This window comes from Amia ocellicauda, chromosome 1, assembly GCF_036373705.1.
Source record: "Amia ocellicauda isolate fAmiCal2 chromosome 1, fAmiCal2.hap1, whole genome shotgun sequence".
Taxonomy (NCBI): Eukaryota; Metazoa; Chordata; class Actinopteri; order Amiiformes; family Amiidae; genus Amia; species Amia ocellicauda.
In genome coordinates, this window is record NC_089850.1 from 30208716 (window position 1) to 30224420 (window position 15705).

At 38.7% G+C, this 15705-nt stretch overlaps 2 protein-coding genes across 9 annotated transcripts in view; one reads left to right on the plus strand and one right to left on the minus strand.

The window, feature by feature from the left end:
• scml4 (Scm polycomb group protein like 4) overlaps positions 1 to 7167 on the plus strand; it is a 56169-nt gene extending 49002 nt beyond the window's left edge. For all 3 annotated transcript variants that reach the window (XM_066701446.1, XM_066701455.1, XM_066701464.1), the window contains 3 exons: positions 419 to 640; positions 1112 to 1257; positions 1785 to 7167. In XM_066701446.1, coding sequence (XP_066557543.1) covers positions 419 to 640; positions 1112 to 1257; positions 1785 to 1910 — 494 coding nt within the window. In that variant the 3' untranslated portion in view covers positions 1911 to 7167. The remainder of the gene's footprint in view (positions 1 to 418; positions 641 to 1111; positions 1258 to 1784) is intronic.
• A 1215-nt stretch (positions 7168 to 8382) lies between these two features.
• The window catches only part of sobpa (sine oculis binding protein homolog (Drosophila) a), an 85929-nt gene continuing 78606 nt past the window's right edge, over positions 8383 to 15705 (minus strand). For all 6 annotated transcript variants that reach the window (XM_066701521.1, XM_066701486.1, XM_066701512.1 and 3 more), the window contains one exon: positions 8383 to 15454. The gene's annotated coding sequence lies outside the window, so the exon portion shown is untranslated. The remainder of the gene's footprint in view (positions 15455 to 15705) is intronic.

A 15705-nucleotide genomic window follows, 5' to 3' on the forward strand; every position in this document is an offset into this window, starting at 1 on the left:
CTTCAACATGCAAAACATAGCTCTTAAATGGTGCAACTTTAAATCTGTGTATCACATGACTTCATAAAATAGATTCCAGCTCCAGCTAAAGCAAATGAGGTCTGAAGCAGCCTGGAATAATGACCACCACTGGCTTTCTGCTGCTCTACACTGAGAGCTTCTGATGCGTCGCTGTGTTTTACTGAACTCAATTCCAGTCCACTGGCTGTGTAAATACCCAGCCCCCAATAAGTAAATGAATGAGTAGTGTACTTTACACTCTAAAAGATACAAAAGTTGTTGCAAGGTCAACCTTCCACATTGTGTCTGGGAAACTTACTGTGTATGATCACTATTGGATTTGTTGTGTTTTGATTAGTTTTATCTGACCGTAAATCTTCTTCTTCTCTTCCTCCTCCTCCTCCTCCTCCTCCCACAGCTGAGACTTCAATGCCTGAGGATTACCTAGTTGACCCAATAGATTCAAAGCGGTACTCTGTGGACCCCAGTGACTCGGCATTCAACTCCATGAACTCCCCATACCCGGCCAAGTCCTCCTATGGCTATCGCTCGTGCCAGCAGTTTCCCGGAGGCTCGGCCCCCATGGGCCTGTGCAGGCAGACGTCCAGCCCCAGCGCCTTCCAGGAAGGAAACAGAAGTGGTAATATAACATAACTGGGGAGGCCATAGACAGCACTGCCTGATCCACCTGCATTAGAAAACCATAACAAAACTGTAAAAACAATGCGAATGTAGCACAGTAAGCACTTCAAACAGAAGACACTCAAACATTCCATACAGATGTGTTACCCAGACTGCACTGCAGGACAAACTGGGATCAGCAGTGCACTCTGACTTGTCTAGTTCAATCTAGGTGTACAGTGCACTATTTACAATGATAAGTCTCAAATGTTTTATGCTCTGCTCCTTTTCATAGCCTGCTTTATGCAATCTATTCCTCTTATGAGTCATCAGTCGACAGGTAATAATTTCATCCTCATAAGGTCATGTAGTTTGTAGCAAAACTCGTAGACAAATAAGAGCTAGAAATATAATTTCTCAGATCCTGTATTCTGGGGTGACGGGGGGTCAGTACACATGCGCAGTGGGTCTCACAATTGTCTCCCTTCAGCCTACAGTCCATCTCCAGAGACGCAAGAGTCCAAGCCTCCTCCCAGCAAGGACCCGTCCACCTGGACAGTGGAAGATGTGGTCTGGTTTGTCAAAGACGCAGACCCTCATGCTCTGGGACCACATGTAGAAGTCTTCAGGAAACATGTATGTTGACCTTCGCATTTTCTGAAGTTATCGTCTTGTGGCTGAGTTTATTGTCCCTTCCTCTATTCTATTTTGTTCGTAATACTGAATCATAAGAGTTTTAATTCAATGAGTGAAGAAACAAAACTAAACTAAAAAACTAAAATAACTTTGCTATAGATTTCTAAGTATTGATCCCTGGGCTTGAGATTTTAGATGGATATGCATATATTAACTGCCCATGTATTGTAAGATGTCACTTTATTATTTATTCGAATTTTCTTTGTTTGGCCCGATATTTATTTTTCTGTGGAACAGATTTTCCATGTCAAACATGGTTTAAAAGTGGCCATATCAGTATCATATCAGTCTTTTTGTCCCAAGACTTACTACCGTGATTCAGAGGACTTGTGTTAAACATTCATGTTCACCGAGTTATTTTTATTCTGTATTCTAATTCTGTATATATTCCTTTATATCTTGCACAGTTAAGTTATGTAACATAGTGCTGTCACTGAACGGTTCTTTCTGTATACTTTCTCTGACAGGAGATCGATGGCTATGCTTTACTGCTCCTGAAGAGCGACATGATCATGAAATACCTGGGACTGAAGCTGGGGCCGGCCTTGAAGCTCTGTTACCACATCGACAAACTAAAACAGGCCAAATTCTGAAGGCTCGGCACCAAACCTTCGATCCATTGCATTAAATGGCGGGGAAATGCAAGTATTTCTGACACAAAAGAAAAACAAACAACAAACAAACATTTTCCTTATGATTTACAGAACAGTTCAATTTTAAGTTAGGTCACGCCTGTGGCCACTTAAAGACGTTCAGCTAAAGCAGGTGTCTGGAGAGATGGGATCTGTGTGCTGCGCAGTGCTGTGCGGCAGGTACTTTAGTACTCTGACTGAGTGGGATTTTGTGTTAAGGATCCAGCAGATGCCACTGGTGAACATACCGAGAAAATCCCACAGTTGTCAAAAAGGTTCATCATAATTACTATAAGGAGACACTGGGTTCAAATCTTAATTCGATTTTGTCTGTGTTGATATGCTGGCCAGTTTAATTTCCCAGTTTAAGAGGCCTAATTTGAAAGGCACTCAAACAACAGCAATTTAAGCATTGTCTCTGTAATCATTCTTCCTGCCCAGTGAGCCCAGACTGCAGACAGTGTGCAGAGGTGTGTGAGGACCCGCTCAGACCCATCTGCCAGTACTGCCACGGGTAGAAGTGTGGCAACACTCAGGTGTCTGTTGACAGCAAGTGCAAGGAAACTGCAGCTCTGTCTGTCTCCACAGAGCTGAGTAACATGAAATTGGGATCTAAAGGATGCATTTCACCCTAAAGGCCATACAGGACACTGTTTGTGTGTAAGTAGGATGATTTACAGAGGACTTCCTCCCTGGTCTGAAGGAAAACAAAAACACCATTGGTATCTGCCAGAGAAGTAACGCAATACAATCTCCCACACAAAAAAATGAATAATAATTGAAGCAAAGAGGTGCTGTGCATTTTCATACACTTGTTTGATTCTGAACAGATAATGCTGGATTCTTTTATTTTGAGTCTAGATCTGTCTCTCTCTCACCTTGTATGTAATGAGACCGTTAGTTCCATTGTTGGGAGAGAAAGCTTCATTAACCAATCTAGCACATAATTCAAGCCTCTTCAGTACTGGCCTCACTATGAAGGTGATCTGAGTTCCAGTACCAGAGACGAGGGATGACGTGATCAATTGTGAGCCTGATTGCAATTCACAGCCCAGTCCATCTTGTTGACTGGGGGATTTTAAAATCACACTTATTTCTGTACAGTTCAAAAGAAACTTAGCCACCAGACATTAGGCAAACAATTATCCTGTCATTACCATTAAAGCATAGTTTGTTTTTTTAGTTTAATTTGTAGGAAAGGTATATAGTTTTTAGATTTTTTAATCATATATTCAAATTTGTAGGATTTTAAATAAATCGGTATAAGATAAACTCATTCAGGAAGATTACAAAGCAAACAACTTTTTTTTTTTTCCTACCACAATCCAACTCCGCATTTACTTGAAGTGTAAGTTGTGATGGGAAAAACATTTTATAAGCCAGACTTTTTATTTTAATTTAATTTGTTTGTTTTTTTAAAGCTGTATACAATATATATGGGCTTGGTGTTTTGTATGTATCTGATTAAATTGCAATTGTAAATACTGTCATTTTAAATGAAGTAAGTAATAATGTATGTTGAAAAATAAGTCATGGTACTGTCATATATGTTTTGGCAGATGTAACATGATTTTGTTATTATTTTTTAAACATCAGTATATTTAGAAATGACAATATAATATGGGCAATCTAAAAAAAGTTGTAAACATAGCTGTTGAATTGCTTTGCTGTCATAGACGTTCAGCTTAAGCCATAGTGGCTATTTCTAAACTGTATCTGCTTTGATGTTCAGAAGATCCCCATTAATCATTTCAGAGAAAGTATTTCTGTTTGGGTTCATTTAACACTATAATTTTAATACAATGGCCATCCGTAATGAAGGGTTTCAGCTGAAGTTTGAAGCCTGTGTTTTTCTATTTTCTTCCATCTAGCTTTAAAAGCAGAGGCACATAGTGCTACACACTTGAGTCCACAAAATGCTTCGGCATTTTAGTTGAAATACCACTGTTACTGTACTTGATTTAAAGCCTCTAAATACAAATGAAGCTAGTCTATCTGGAAGCATTCAGCTTTGATTGTGTGTGACTATGTATTGCATTTGTGTATTTTTTATTAATATGTGTATCTGAAAGCTGCTTTTTATGATAATAGGTATAAGCCAAGTCAAGAAAAATCAAGCAAAAGTTTATTATTGAGATTCTGAGAAGCTTTGGTATCGACACAATCTACCAGGAAGGCTGCTACGTGAATCATTTCATGTTGGTGCTAACTACTACTACTACTAATTTTTCTTCTTCTTTTAATTTGCTTTAAGTGTTGTGAAAATCTATGTGATTGAGTCAAAAACAAAAAATGACCTTTTTAGCTTGGTGAGTTTTAAACTGACAAACAGAGCATTGTAGCCTACGAACACAGCGTTACATTTAATCTGGACACCTCATCTGTATATTATATACAATCAAGCATCAGTTCATTCTTCAGTCAGTGAGATGAACAAATGAACCGCCTCTGATTTGATTTATGAACCAGACAGCAGGGTTCAAGCCCTGCAGTAAAGCAACTCATTTTCAAAGATAACAGGATAATGGAAGTTTGAATTTCCATTTGAACTTAGGCCAAATTAGTTTTCTTCTAGACAACTAGACAGCCTTGTATTATCATTGAAGTCCTAATGAAAACAATTTACTAAATGACCAGTATTATTATTATTATTATTATTATTATTATTATTATAACTCCCTTATTATTGTTATTATAAGTATTATTTATCCTTAGTCGCCTCAGCTGTGATCACAGTCGTTTTATAGAGATAGATTGGATGGGTTAGGGCCACCCAGACAGTGGTGTATTTACCGAATTACTCTATTAATCTGTGCTGACATTTTACATTTACAGGAGTAGAAGTGTTATTTTGAGCTTAGCTAAGCCATTTATTGACTCTCCTTCACAATGTGTTTTTTTTCAATTTGTTAGGCCGTCCATTCTTGAGGTTTAAGTAACTCCCGTGGAAAAAATGGTGACGTGTTTTTACTCAAGCTTAGTTAGGAGTTTTATTCTGCACATGAGCACCTGCAGTTCAGATCTTTTCATTGTCTGGCGTTTCTTGGACTCCTGTTAAAACTGATTTGATTTTGGGTGCCTTAGATGCATCTGAGAGTCATTATTGTACAGACCGTTCAAGTGCAGAGGTCTGTATTGTGCTGCTGTGTAATGGGTATCCTGATCAATATTAGTTGACTGCTTCAACACTGTGTTTTATCACATGCTTACGTTAGATCATTTGTTCAGTGTAAAGCTGATATTGAATTATATTTATTAAATACTCTAGCCAATTAGAGGTACTTACATATTCATACCTCTGAAGTATTTACAAGTCCCTCTCTGCTGTCTAAAATATTCAGACCTCGGTCACATCACGCATTACTCTTACAAAAGGGTTTGGACTAGCCTGCCATCAGATTCGTATGATGGTTATTAACGTATCTTTTTTTTCTTTTACACAATTGGTTCTTTGTAGATTTGCATGGCCTGTTTTAAAAAAAAAAAGTGTCTTGTGAAATTTAAATGAGAAAAAAAGCATATATTTTTTTAAATGATGGATGAGATTGGATAATCACTTCATAGCATTAAAGCATGAGATTTAAAGTTGGGAATGTTAAAGAAAAAACTAAAAAGCCTGTGTGGTTAGAATTGATTATACCATTTGTAATGATCAGAGGCAGCTATAGACACACTTAGGCCACAAAAGAATGTCTTTTCCTGAGCAACTGAATGGTTCGTTTTTTATTAATTAGTTTGAAAGATTTTTTTTTATCATTTTTTATTTTTTTACATTATGTATTTTTAAGAAATGGCAGCTTTATGAAGGGTATTATTGTTGGTAAACTCTGGCAATCTGTTTATTTCCTTCCCATTGTCTTAGGCAGGGCCTGCATGCATTTCTGTTCAGTCAAACTGGATATTATCTCCATGCAGTGTGTGTAGGGCATGGGCTAATTAAACAAGGGGTCCTGAGCTCTCTATCAAACAGATAATTCAGGATTAGCTTTCTGGTGAAACTGAGGTTTTCATAAATCAGTGTGAGACAAATATATGGGTGTGTGCTGTCTGCATGTGCTGAAACTGTTTATTTAAAGAGCCGATCATAAAGAGAAGGTACTCAACCGGGTGTTTGTGATGGTCTTTTGTTAAGACAGGCGCAGTGTGCCAGTTGCACTGCTTCTCTTCTCAATACCACCCTCCCACAAATTCACATCTGCACTGCTCCTATGAACATTCACAGTCCTAGGGTACAGAACTGTCTGCTTGCAGATACAAATGTGGTGGCCACGGATCCTCTGAGGTGAATTCCCAGGGCCGACTGCTCACTTTGCTGTACCTGCATCCCTCCAGTGTGGCGTCGGTGATGACAGTGTGACCCCAAAGCTCTGCCAAAACCTTCTTGTGAGGTATTGTAAGGGAGAGCCCATCAGACTGAGAAACAACCATGAAGGTGTAAAAGCATGAGACCAGAGCAGTTCAAGATATTCTCCATCTATACCGGGTCACCCCTGACACACACACACACACACACACACTTTGTTGTAGCTTTTCATTTTTAATTCATAGACATAGTGGAAAGTGTGGTGGATGCAGACAGCCTTGTATTTGTGAAGCATTCATCGTTACACCACACTAACAACAGACATGGCTTAGAGGTGAGTTGTAGTAACGAATGGACTGATGGCTAATTCTGATTCATATTATCAAATTAACACTAAAAACAAATCAGAGTTTAGTCTTCTCTGGGTAAAATCTCACAGATCCTTTCATAATTAATCCTGAAACCGTATTACTAGCGTATTAAAAACAAAAGTAAATTTTGTGTATTGCCCATTATTTCATTTTATTTTTATAAAGTACAAAGTTGTATTTCTCATGCAGAGGCTAGTTACGCTCAATGCAGTCTCCTGCCCAGTAGGGGTTTGGCTTAGCAGTTTGCCATTATTAGTAGCAGCACTTAAAAAGCAGATATACAGTACGCCAGGTAGCAATTGTTTTTCTCTTCTTTGAGAGCAATATTTGTTTTTTGCCAAGTGAAGTGATTGACTTTTTTACTTCTTTTTTTTTTTTTTTTTTCGGCTGCTTGAGGCTCTGGTTTTGTAAAGACTGTTAATCTCCTATCCCATGCCTTTTTTCATTTACGAAGCACATTGTTCTGTAAAGTGGTGTTTGGTGATGTACGTTTCAAAAGGTTGCACAACATGTAAACTGCTTCAATAAAAAGAATCTTAATGTATTTGAATTTCTTTGTAGTCTTGCATAAGCCTTGGATTTGCTGGTGCTGATGTCTGGAGGAAGCGGGTGAGTATAAAAACAGCCAGTGTCAAGACAATGTGTGTGATCAATCCACACTCCTCTCTGCTGCCGGAGACAGAGACACTGAAGAAGACCATTCATTAAAACTGTGCTTTGTGAATGAAGTGTTATCCAGACCTCTGTGGTTCTCACTTGGCTGTCTTTCAGAAGCTTGGAGAGACATGGGGATTTGGGCAGTTTGTGGGCCACCTCCAATGGTGAGTAATCCCATGTCTGATGTAGTTTCTATGAGGATGAAGTGACCACTGCACATCTATTATAGCTCGTGGAAATTCAGTTCCTATATAGGCAATCAGGAATTACATACGAACGTCATACACAGACGTGGGAGCTTCTGCACACTGCCAGTTCTGGTTTCTTCGCAGCCCAAGCCAAACTCACATGTAATGCATACAGTGTGTGCATGACAAGAATACAAAGCATCTTTGTGTGTGCTGCTTCATGGGAATAGTGCAAGAGAAAAGACAAAGCCTGCCATCTGCCGACATATGTTTGGAATTGCAGGGAATGATACATAACCACACCTCAATAGTCCACTCCAAGTCAAAATTGAGTTTTCCACACTGCTTAACTACATTTGATGTTAAATAGGTCCTGTATGATGTCTTGGATAGGAAAAGGAGAATGAAAACTGTGATGTAAAGAGACAATAATATGCATTGAGACTAGCAATGGGCTTGCCTCCTGAACAGCAGTGTAGAGTCATGTACACTCTGTGACTAATGGGGTGTGCAGGCATAATGAAAGTGTAATTTCTCTGGCAGCAGAAATATGTGGTAATGATAATGTGCACATTTAATTGCTTATGACTGATTTTTATTCTAATACTGTGTTTGGTTAGGGGGCACTTTTTACTGGTATTGGCATGTTGAATACATTTTACATGAATTTAACAGTATAGTAACATTCATTATATGGCATAGTATAAAACTCCTTTGTCACAACTCTTGATTCCTAGTACAGATTAAGTTTATGACACCATTTCCATTAATTTAAAATGTTTGTATTACTATATTAATATTACATATTATTTGTTTAAAATATCAACTAAATATAGTCGGGTGAGTTTTTTTCTTGTAGAATTGATTAATTGATCAGGAAGAAGTAATAATCAAACCAGGAGTGAAAAAAGAAATCTGTTGTGTGGCTCTATTTATTGTCTTCATATGCAATTCACTGGGTAAAACAAATACTGTTACAACACAAAAAATGATCCTTTTAAAGCAGTCTTTGTGACAAGTTAAAGTAACATTTTAATAATTAAAAGACAAGGGTTTCTGTCCTTGCAGGTTTTCATTGTTGTGAGAACAGCATGACATTCTTCTCTCGATCATCATGCAACTGTGTTGCAACCAAACTACTGAGCCCATTAACTTTTTATTTTATTCATTTGCAAATGCAAACACTTGTCAATAATAAATAATACTATAAAATGTTCTGCAAGTACACAAAAAGGTATAGAAACCACCACGAGGTCAAATTTACATGTAAGTGGGGTGGGTGTGGGTGAACCGGTAGCAAAATCTCTGGTTCATACAAGTCACAGAAAAGCTGAGAATCTATACATCAACACTAGCAAGATAACAAATTTGTTTTTTGTTTTGTTTTTTTACAAAGTGGGTTTTAAACAAGAATAAGCAAGCATTATCAGAACAGTAGAATACACAAGCGATAAATTAAGGCAGCATTTCAGTTCACCTTTGAAAAGTAACATTAAAAAAGTTTTTTAAAATCCTTTTGAATTTCACCAACTTCACTGGACTGGGAAGGTGTTCATTGCATAATACAGGCTGTTAACACAACCATCTTCAGAGTGATCCTGACACTTTTTTATTTTGCCTTTGAACCTACATAGCACTGTTCTGAATGATACACACAGTAAAGGTGTATTGCATTTTTCAGGGGGTTGGTTTTGTTCTCCAAATATATATGTGATTTATGATCTATATTTAGGGCTACATCCATAAAACAGGAATTCAGTGACAGGTTTACTGCTGTACTCTCCAGTGACTGTTTAGCCCTAAGGAAGAGTGAGAAGAGAATGGATTCCAGGAGCAATCAAAGATCCAGCATGACATGAAAGACTCAAAACCTTTTGTTGTGACATTCTAACCACAAAGCAATGATTTCACTACGGACATTATATAAAACACAAACAAACAAACAAAAAACAGCAAATGCTTCCCTTTTAGCCATCAAAAGTAGTGAGATGCATTTTTTTCAAACATAATAAGTTGGTTTAAGATGAGAGGTAATAAATGTGTGTAAATGCCATGACACTATACAATCTTAACTCCAAACTGTATTGACTCAAGTGTTTAGGGCCACAGTTTTCAACCCTGGCCCTGAGGAGTTTAAAAACATTTAAGTACCTTATATAATTTCCCCAACTGTTTGAAAACCTTAAAATGCAGAATTAATACTTCAGTTAAAGGTTCAATTAAGTAATTGAGAGCTTAGAGACAAGATCAAACTGGACAGTGGGGCTCCAGGACCAGAGTTGAAGGCCACTGATTTAGGGGGGATAAAACTGACACCTGCCAGACACATCTCAGGAGCATCAGGGCTGGCTCAGCTGTCTTGGCTCTTGCTAATGCTATTCAAATATGCAACAGAAATCTAAATAGATCTTACCCTAATAAATCCCAAGGGATGTAATAGCATTTGGAAATGACATTAAAACATACTATCCCCAAGAGATACAATTTGGCAATGAGTTGCATTATCCAAAAAACTGAACAGGCTGCAGATAACAACACTGACATCTTGTGGTCAATCTTGTCAGCACAAGTAAGCTGATGTTTTGTTTTGATCTTAGGTCATCTAAGCAACAGGCCAAAAAAAAAGTACACTGAGCAACACTGGTATTCAGACTCCTCTTGCATGGAGTTACTACACTGACATTTCTTAATCTTGTCTTCGGAAAACGTTAATGGTGTTCTCTGGATTATGTTTGATAGCTGCACATTAAATGTTTGAAATCATTACATTTTGTCCACTTTCATTTTCATGTCAATGAATGTGAAATGAGCCTTTAAGCAATGTATTAAAAATCAATCTCCGATTACAGTACACTGGAAATTAAATATAGGTACAACTCATTACTGGGCTGTGAATCAACAGGACATGAAGTCTCGTTCCCTTCTGAATCGAAATCACTCGGAAACTAATACCCTTCTTGACATTCCCTTTGTAAACCTCAGCACATCTGGAAACAACTAGGCTCTTATTTGCCATACCGTGAATTACAATTCTGAAAATATAGACACTGGGAATTTCCATTCCACAATATCTATATTCCTTTATACAAATGATAGGATATAATAAAATCACCAGCACCTGCTGTGGAAATCCTGTGATTGTACAGGACAGATTATCCTGTCCAACGATGCATATGAATATAAACTGCAGATGACCCAAAGAAGCATGGAAAGATGTATGCTTGGAATAACAAGAAGAGAGAGAAAAATAAACAAATGCATTCGAACAAACTGAAATTACATCCAATAGCAATGGGCTGGACTGCAAGACCAGATCAAAGGTGGACAAAGGAAGCTAAGGAATGGATCCCAAGCAATGAAAAAAATGGGAAGATGAAATAAACTGCAGGCGTGATATGGAAAAGGAAAGCTATAGATTGAAGGAAATGGAAACATCTTGAGGAGGCCATCATCCAGCAGTGGCTCGATATCGGCCAATGATATTTAAAAGAAATATATAGTGTATGTATTTTATACTGTCATAGCTTACTTTAAGGTCACGTCACAAAAGTATTACTTGATTACTAATTATTATTCCTTGGCCTTCCTGACTTATGTGAAACTCCGAAAGATTTGCAATTTTGGCAACATACCGTTCATATTGTTAAAAAAATATATATACTGCAGTAATCTCTGGGACTGGCAATTTGTAAAGGAAACCACAAGGTAAGAAGTGAGGGTCAGTCTTCAGGTGCAGTGAAGGAATGCCTCAGGACCCGGGCGCAGACCTCTGTGTGGGCATGTGTTGAGTGAGCAGCTGCAGGAACATCACCAGCTTTCAGCAGGAGGGTCTGTGTGGCGGGGAGGGGCAGATGTGTGTCACCAATCAGTATAAGTGAGGAGCAGCATCACGCCATGGGGGGGGCGGATTATAAAAATATAGCACTCGTGATTATCGTTTCGATCTTAAGAAACTGATAAAGAAGGGGAAACTCCCTCTGAATTAAAAAGAAGGCTGCCTGTAGCACAGGAAGAGTTACAAAGCAGAAAATATAGAAAAGTAGAAGCAATAATTACTCTGACATTGAATCCTCATCTTGGCCTAAGTGAACCAACTCCTAAATGCCTCACCATCAGCACAGACAGGCTTGAGTTTCACCACTGAATCTGAGTCAACAATCTCTAATCTGGACACTGGGCTCCGGTTACACAGGCTGGCGTTCAGCGGGGCAGCAGGAAAAACAAAACGAGCTGCAAGGAGATGGTGAGAGAAGAAACTAAGAAACTCCTTTGTTTCACAATGTCACGTCTCTCCGGCCCTCTCCCTGGAGCCGTGTGCCGCCGCTCATCAGCTCTCATCAGAGTTAGCACCTCTGGCGCTCGGATGGTGGTTGCGGCACAGAGGGCCTGTGTACCCGGGCTGTCCAGAACTCACTGGGAGCTCTTTTCATCTCCTGACACCTGACACTGTGGCACCGGCCCACCGCTGCGAGTTGCTAAGCAGATATACAATTTCTGAAAAGTTACACCATGAAAAATAAGACCAACGGATGGACCAGATTTTTAAAAGGAGTGGGCTGAGATGTGTAACAATTAGACCAAAAAAGCTAAAATACTCAATTAAAGCCTTGAGAAACTAAATTCCTCAAGAAAAAAAAATCAATGTGTACAGAATTATTTGGTTGCATTCTGAGCGTTGGCATTGAAGGGGAATAGGAAAAAAAAAGTCTCCTGTTTGAGAAACTGAGACACAGAGGCCGTTGAGATTGAGACAAGGGGATGAGAGGGAGGATGTCCTGGAGTCAAAATCACTGAAATTGTATGTCGTCTGACTCAACAGGGTTTAAAATTCACAAAACAAAGGCTTAATTAAATGTTGTATATTGTTAAGGAACCTCAAGTTGTTTTTGAAAATCTCACTTTCAGGTACCAAGAAAGATCTAACAGATTAAAAGAAGCTGCCAAACTGTACTGTTACTTGTACATCTCCGTCAATAGACTATAATAAAGAAATAGCCTCTGGTGGATTTCCAAAAAAATCAACTAACATGAGTAACAAACTTCCTTTATTCAGTGCAAATTGTTTTGGCATTAGTTAAGAAAAGAGTCCAACTGAACACATATATTTAAATTTCTATACTCAACACAATTCAATTACAATATTTTTTATAGCAAAGATGGATGAATAATTTATAATACTGTTTCGTTTCGTGGTTGTATTTTTCATTCACACTGAACAGAGGTGGTTTGAATTCGGCTGTAAGTATAATTAAACACCAAACAGTCTGATAATCTTCAAGGGAGTCACCTATCAGTAGAAGTTTTGCAGGGAAGTGAATGCGAACTTTACGGCCTTCCCTCTAAAAAGGCTTTCCTTCCCTCACTTCACCATGTGACGCCTAAACTCTTCAATCAGGACAGGCAGAAATGTAAGCAATGGGGCTCAGATTTCCAACCTGTATAGCTGCCACGACAGTTTCTTCTAAGCTATTCAAAAACACTGAACAAACACTTTGTCTGCCAGTTATCTTCCAACACAACATGAAACTGTAAAATACTGGACTTGACACAAATGACTAGGGCTACGATTTTGTCATGAAGATAATTGTTTACCCACCTGCCTTTTACAATGTTTGTAGCTGACATCGTTTTTTTTAATAAGATGTATGTGAAAGCTATTGTAGTGTAGTTCACATTTCCCCGTAGCTAGTATGAGCAAAAGACGTTGAAATATTTTGTGCTAAGGAGGTTAGATACATTGTAGAAATGTGGAACACGTGTTGCACTGTGACCGATTAATTAATTAAACATTGCATCACAATTATTAGCTTTCACGGGAGTCTAATTAAGAAACAAAGTCGGCAAAAACATTTTAAAAGGCGGGTAGGTAAACACGATTATCTCTGTGACAAAATCATAGCCCTACAAATGACTAACAATATGGAGTTCAAGGATAATGGTAATCAGATTAGAAAGCAAGCTGGATAAAGAATAAACACAAAATGTTGCCTTTTTCTGTCCACAATGTGTTTTGTTCAGTCTTTATCTCATACTTTGAACTTCATGTTACTATTGTTTGTTATTTTTGATGTTATTTAAAAAAAAAGGCTATTAGATACCAAATGGGTGTTGAATCTAATTTCCTTATTTTGTTCTAGAAATCATTGATATAATGTAGTAGTTCATGACCACCTGCATGTAACTGAAGATACAAAGATTTCCATACTGCGCAGAATAAGCAATGTCCCGTTAGCAAATTGTGTTATTGCTTTAAAGGTTTGCATGTGTAATTCATCAGTATCTAAAGGCTAAACAGGAGGTAATGACAGAATATTACAATGAAAAAGCATCACATATATAAGCAGTTTAATCCATTTCATGATGGCCTCTAATGATATATAAAAGAACCTTACATGTTGCTCAAACAGACATATTTGAATGTGTTGAAAAGATGTGAACAACTATTAACTGTGCCACACAAGTTTAAATTTGAAAGTTTGATGACTTTGTTCTTAGCCAAAGATGTAACACAAGCCCTGTCTAAAGCAACACTTTAGTGGCGCTTTGCTGCCTAGCAACCCTTTGTTTAAGCCAATCGCAATGTCATACTGGATCTTTCATACAAAAATGTTGGTTCTAGCAATGACTGAAACAGTGATTAACTTACAGTACAGCAGGAGATTTACTCTAGTGCATCACTTTAATCAAAATCTACTGCAAGTCCAGTGAAACAACATAGTTAACCAAGGATTGCTACACCAGACTTGTACAAAATGGGCCTTCTCTTTCCAGTGGAGCTCATGCATGCTCTATTGTACTTTTGGACTTGCCGGCTACATCTGTACAAGTGCACACAAGTTCAATTCTACCCTGTTATCCTCCACCCAGTGACTGAGGATTCAATTGCACATTTTCTCTTAACCATGACAGCAAAAAAAGTAAACAGTGAAACAAGACCATGGTGGTTCCTTCTTGTCTTCTCTCCCTCTTGTTTTCATTGGTTCGTCCATACCATTCTAATTACCATGACAGGCTTTTGCATATGGAGAGATTGTATCCCTGACTTCCTGGATCACTGAAAGCCATCAAGTTTGAAATTTCATCAGTTTTTTTTCTTTTTCTTCAGTGACGCCCAACAAATATTCCCCGGGGATTATTTTACACCTTCAGGGAGTTTTTTTGGTCTTCAGTTCAAAACAATCACTCTGTTCCCACTAGGTGGGGGCGTCAGTGGTGGAGGAGGGGGTCAGGGGGAAGAGAGAAAGTCGAGAAGAATAAACATTTACCAAGTTCTCTTGGCACATGGTCAAACTAAAAACCCAGAAGTCTAAATTCTACACGGCCCTTCTGGAATTGTTCAGATTAACAAAATGTAACAATAGACATACAGAATCGTGAGAGCAACATAAGAGAACAATATAGGCCTTTGTTATCAGGGTTGAGAAAATGTACTTTTCCCCAAGATAAAAGTAATGTTTAGGCTTCATTGAAAAGTGCATCCAAGGTAGTTCATACCCCCGTGAACTCAATATTTTAACACATATCTAGGCATTTTAAGGTAGTACGCACTGGTCACATTACCAAAGCATGGACCAGTCCAAATGTCTACCTTCAGCCCTCAACTCTTAATGGATCTGGAACTTCTGAAGTACCAGAAAGGAATAGTACCTTAATTGGTCCAAACGGAATAGGAAGTCTAAGAGGAGACCAGGGCAGGGCTTTGGGGAATAGACAAGATGGAGTGAGAGCGGAGACGGCCGCAGCAGCAGGAATGTCTCGGTACCATGCCGACAGTGTCGGTGATCGGAGCTCCTCGTGCTGCTGACTGTGGCGCGGGGCGGGGTGATGTCAGGAGCTCTGCCGCAAGTGTTTGCGTAGCATCAGTCCATTCAGAGGAGCTGCCCGGCTGCTGGCCATCAGGGAGGAGAGTGAGGGCAGCTGGAGACTGTCAGGAGACGTGGCACATCTTTACTCATCCATTCAGAGGAACACTGCCTTTCATCGGAGCTGCGAGAAGAAGCAGAAAACAAACGTACAAGCGGTTACAATAATGCATCATACAGAAAATCCCTAATACACTCAGTGACATTTTCTTGCAGGGACATAAAAAAAATGGAAGGGAAAGCTCATATTTGATGAACGGGATAATTGGGAGTAGGTTCCACTACAGGCTCTCCAAAACAGAGGATGAGGTGAGAGGTCTCGCACTGTGAGGGCTCCACAATCTCTGGGAAGAGCAGTCAATCGTAATAAATCAT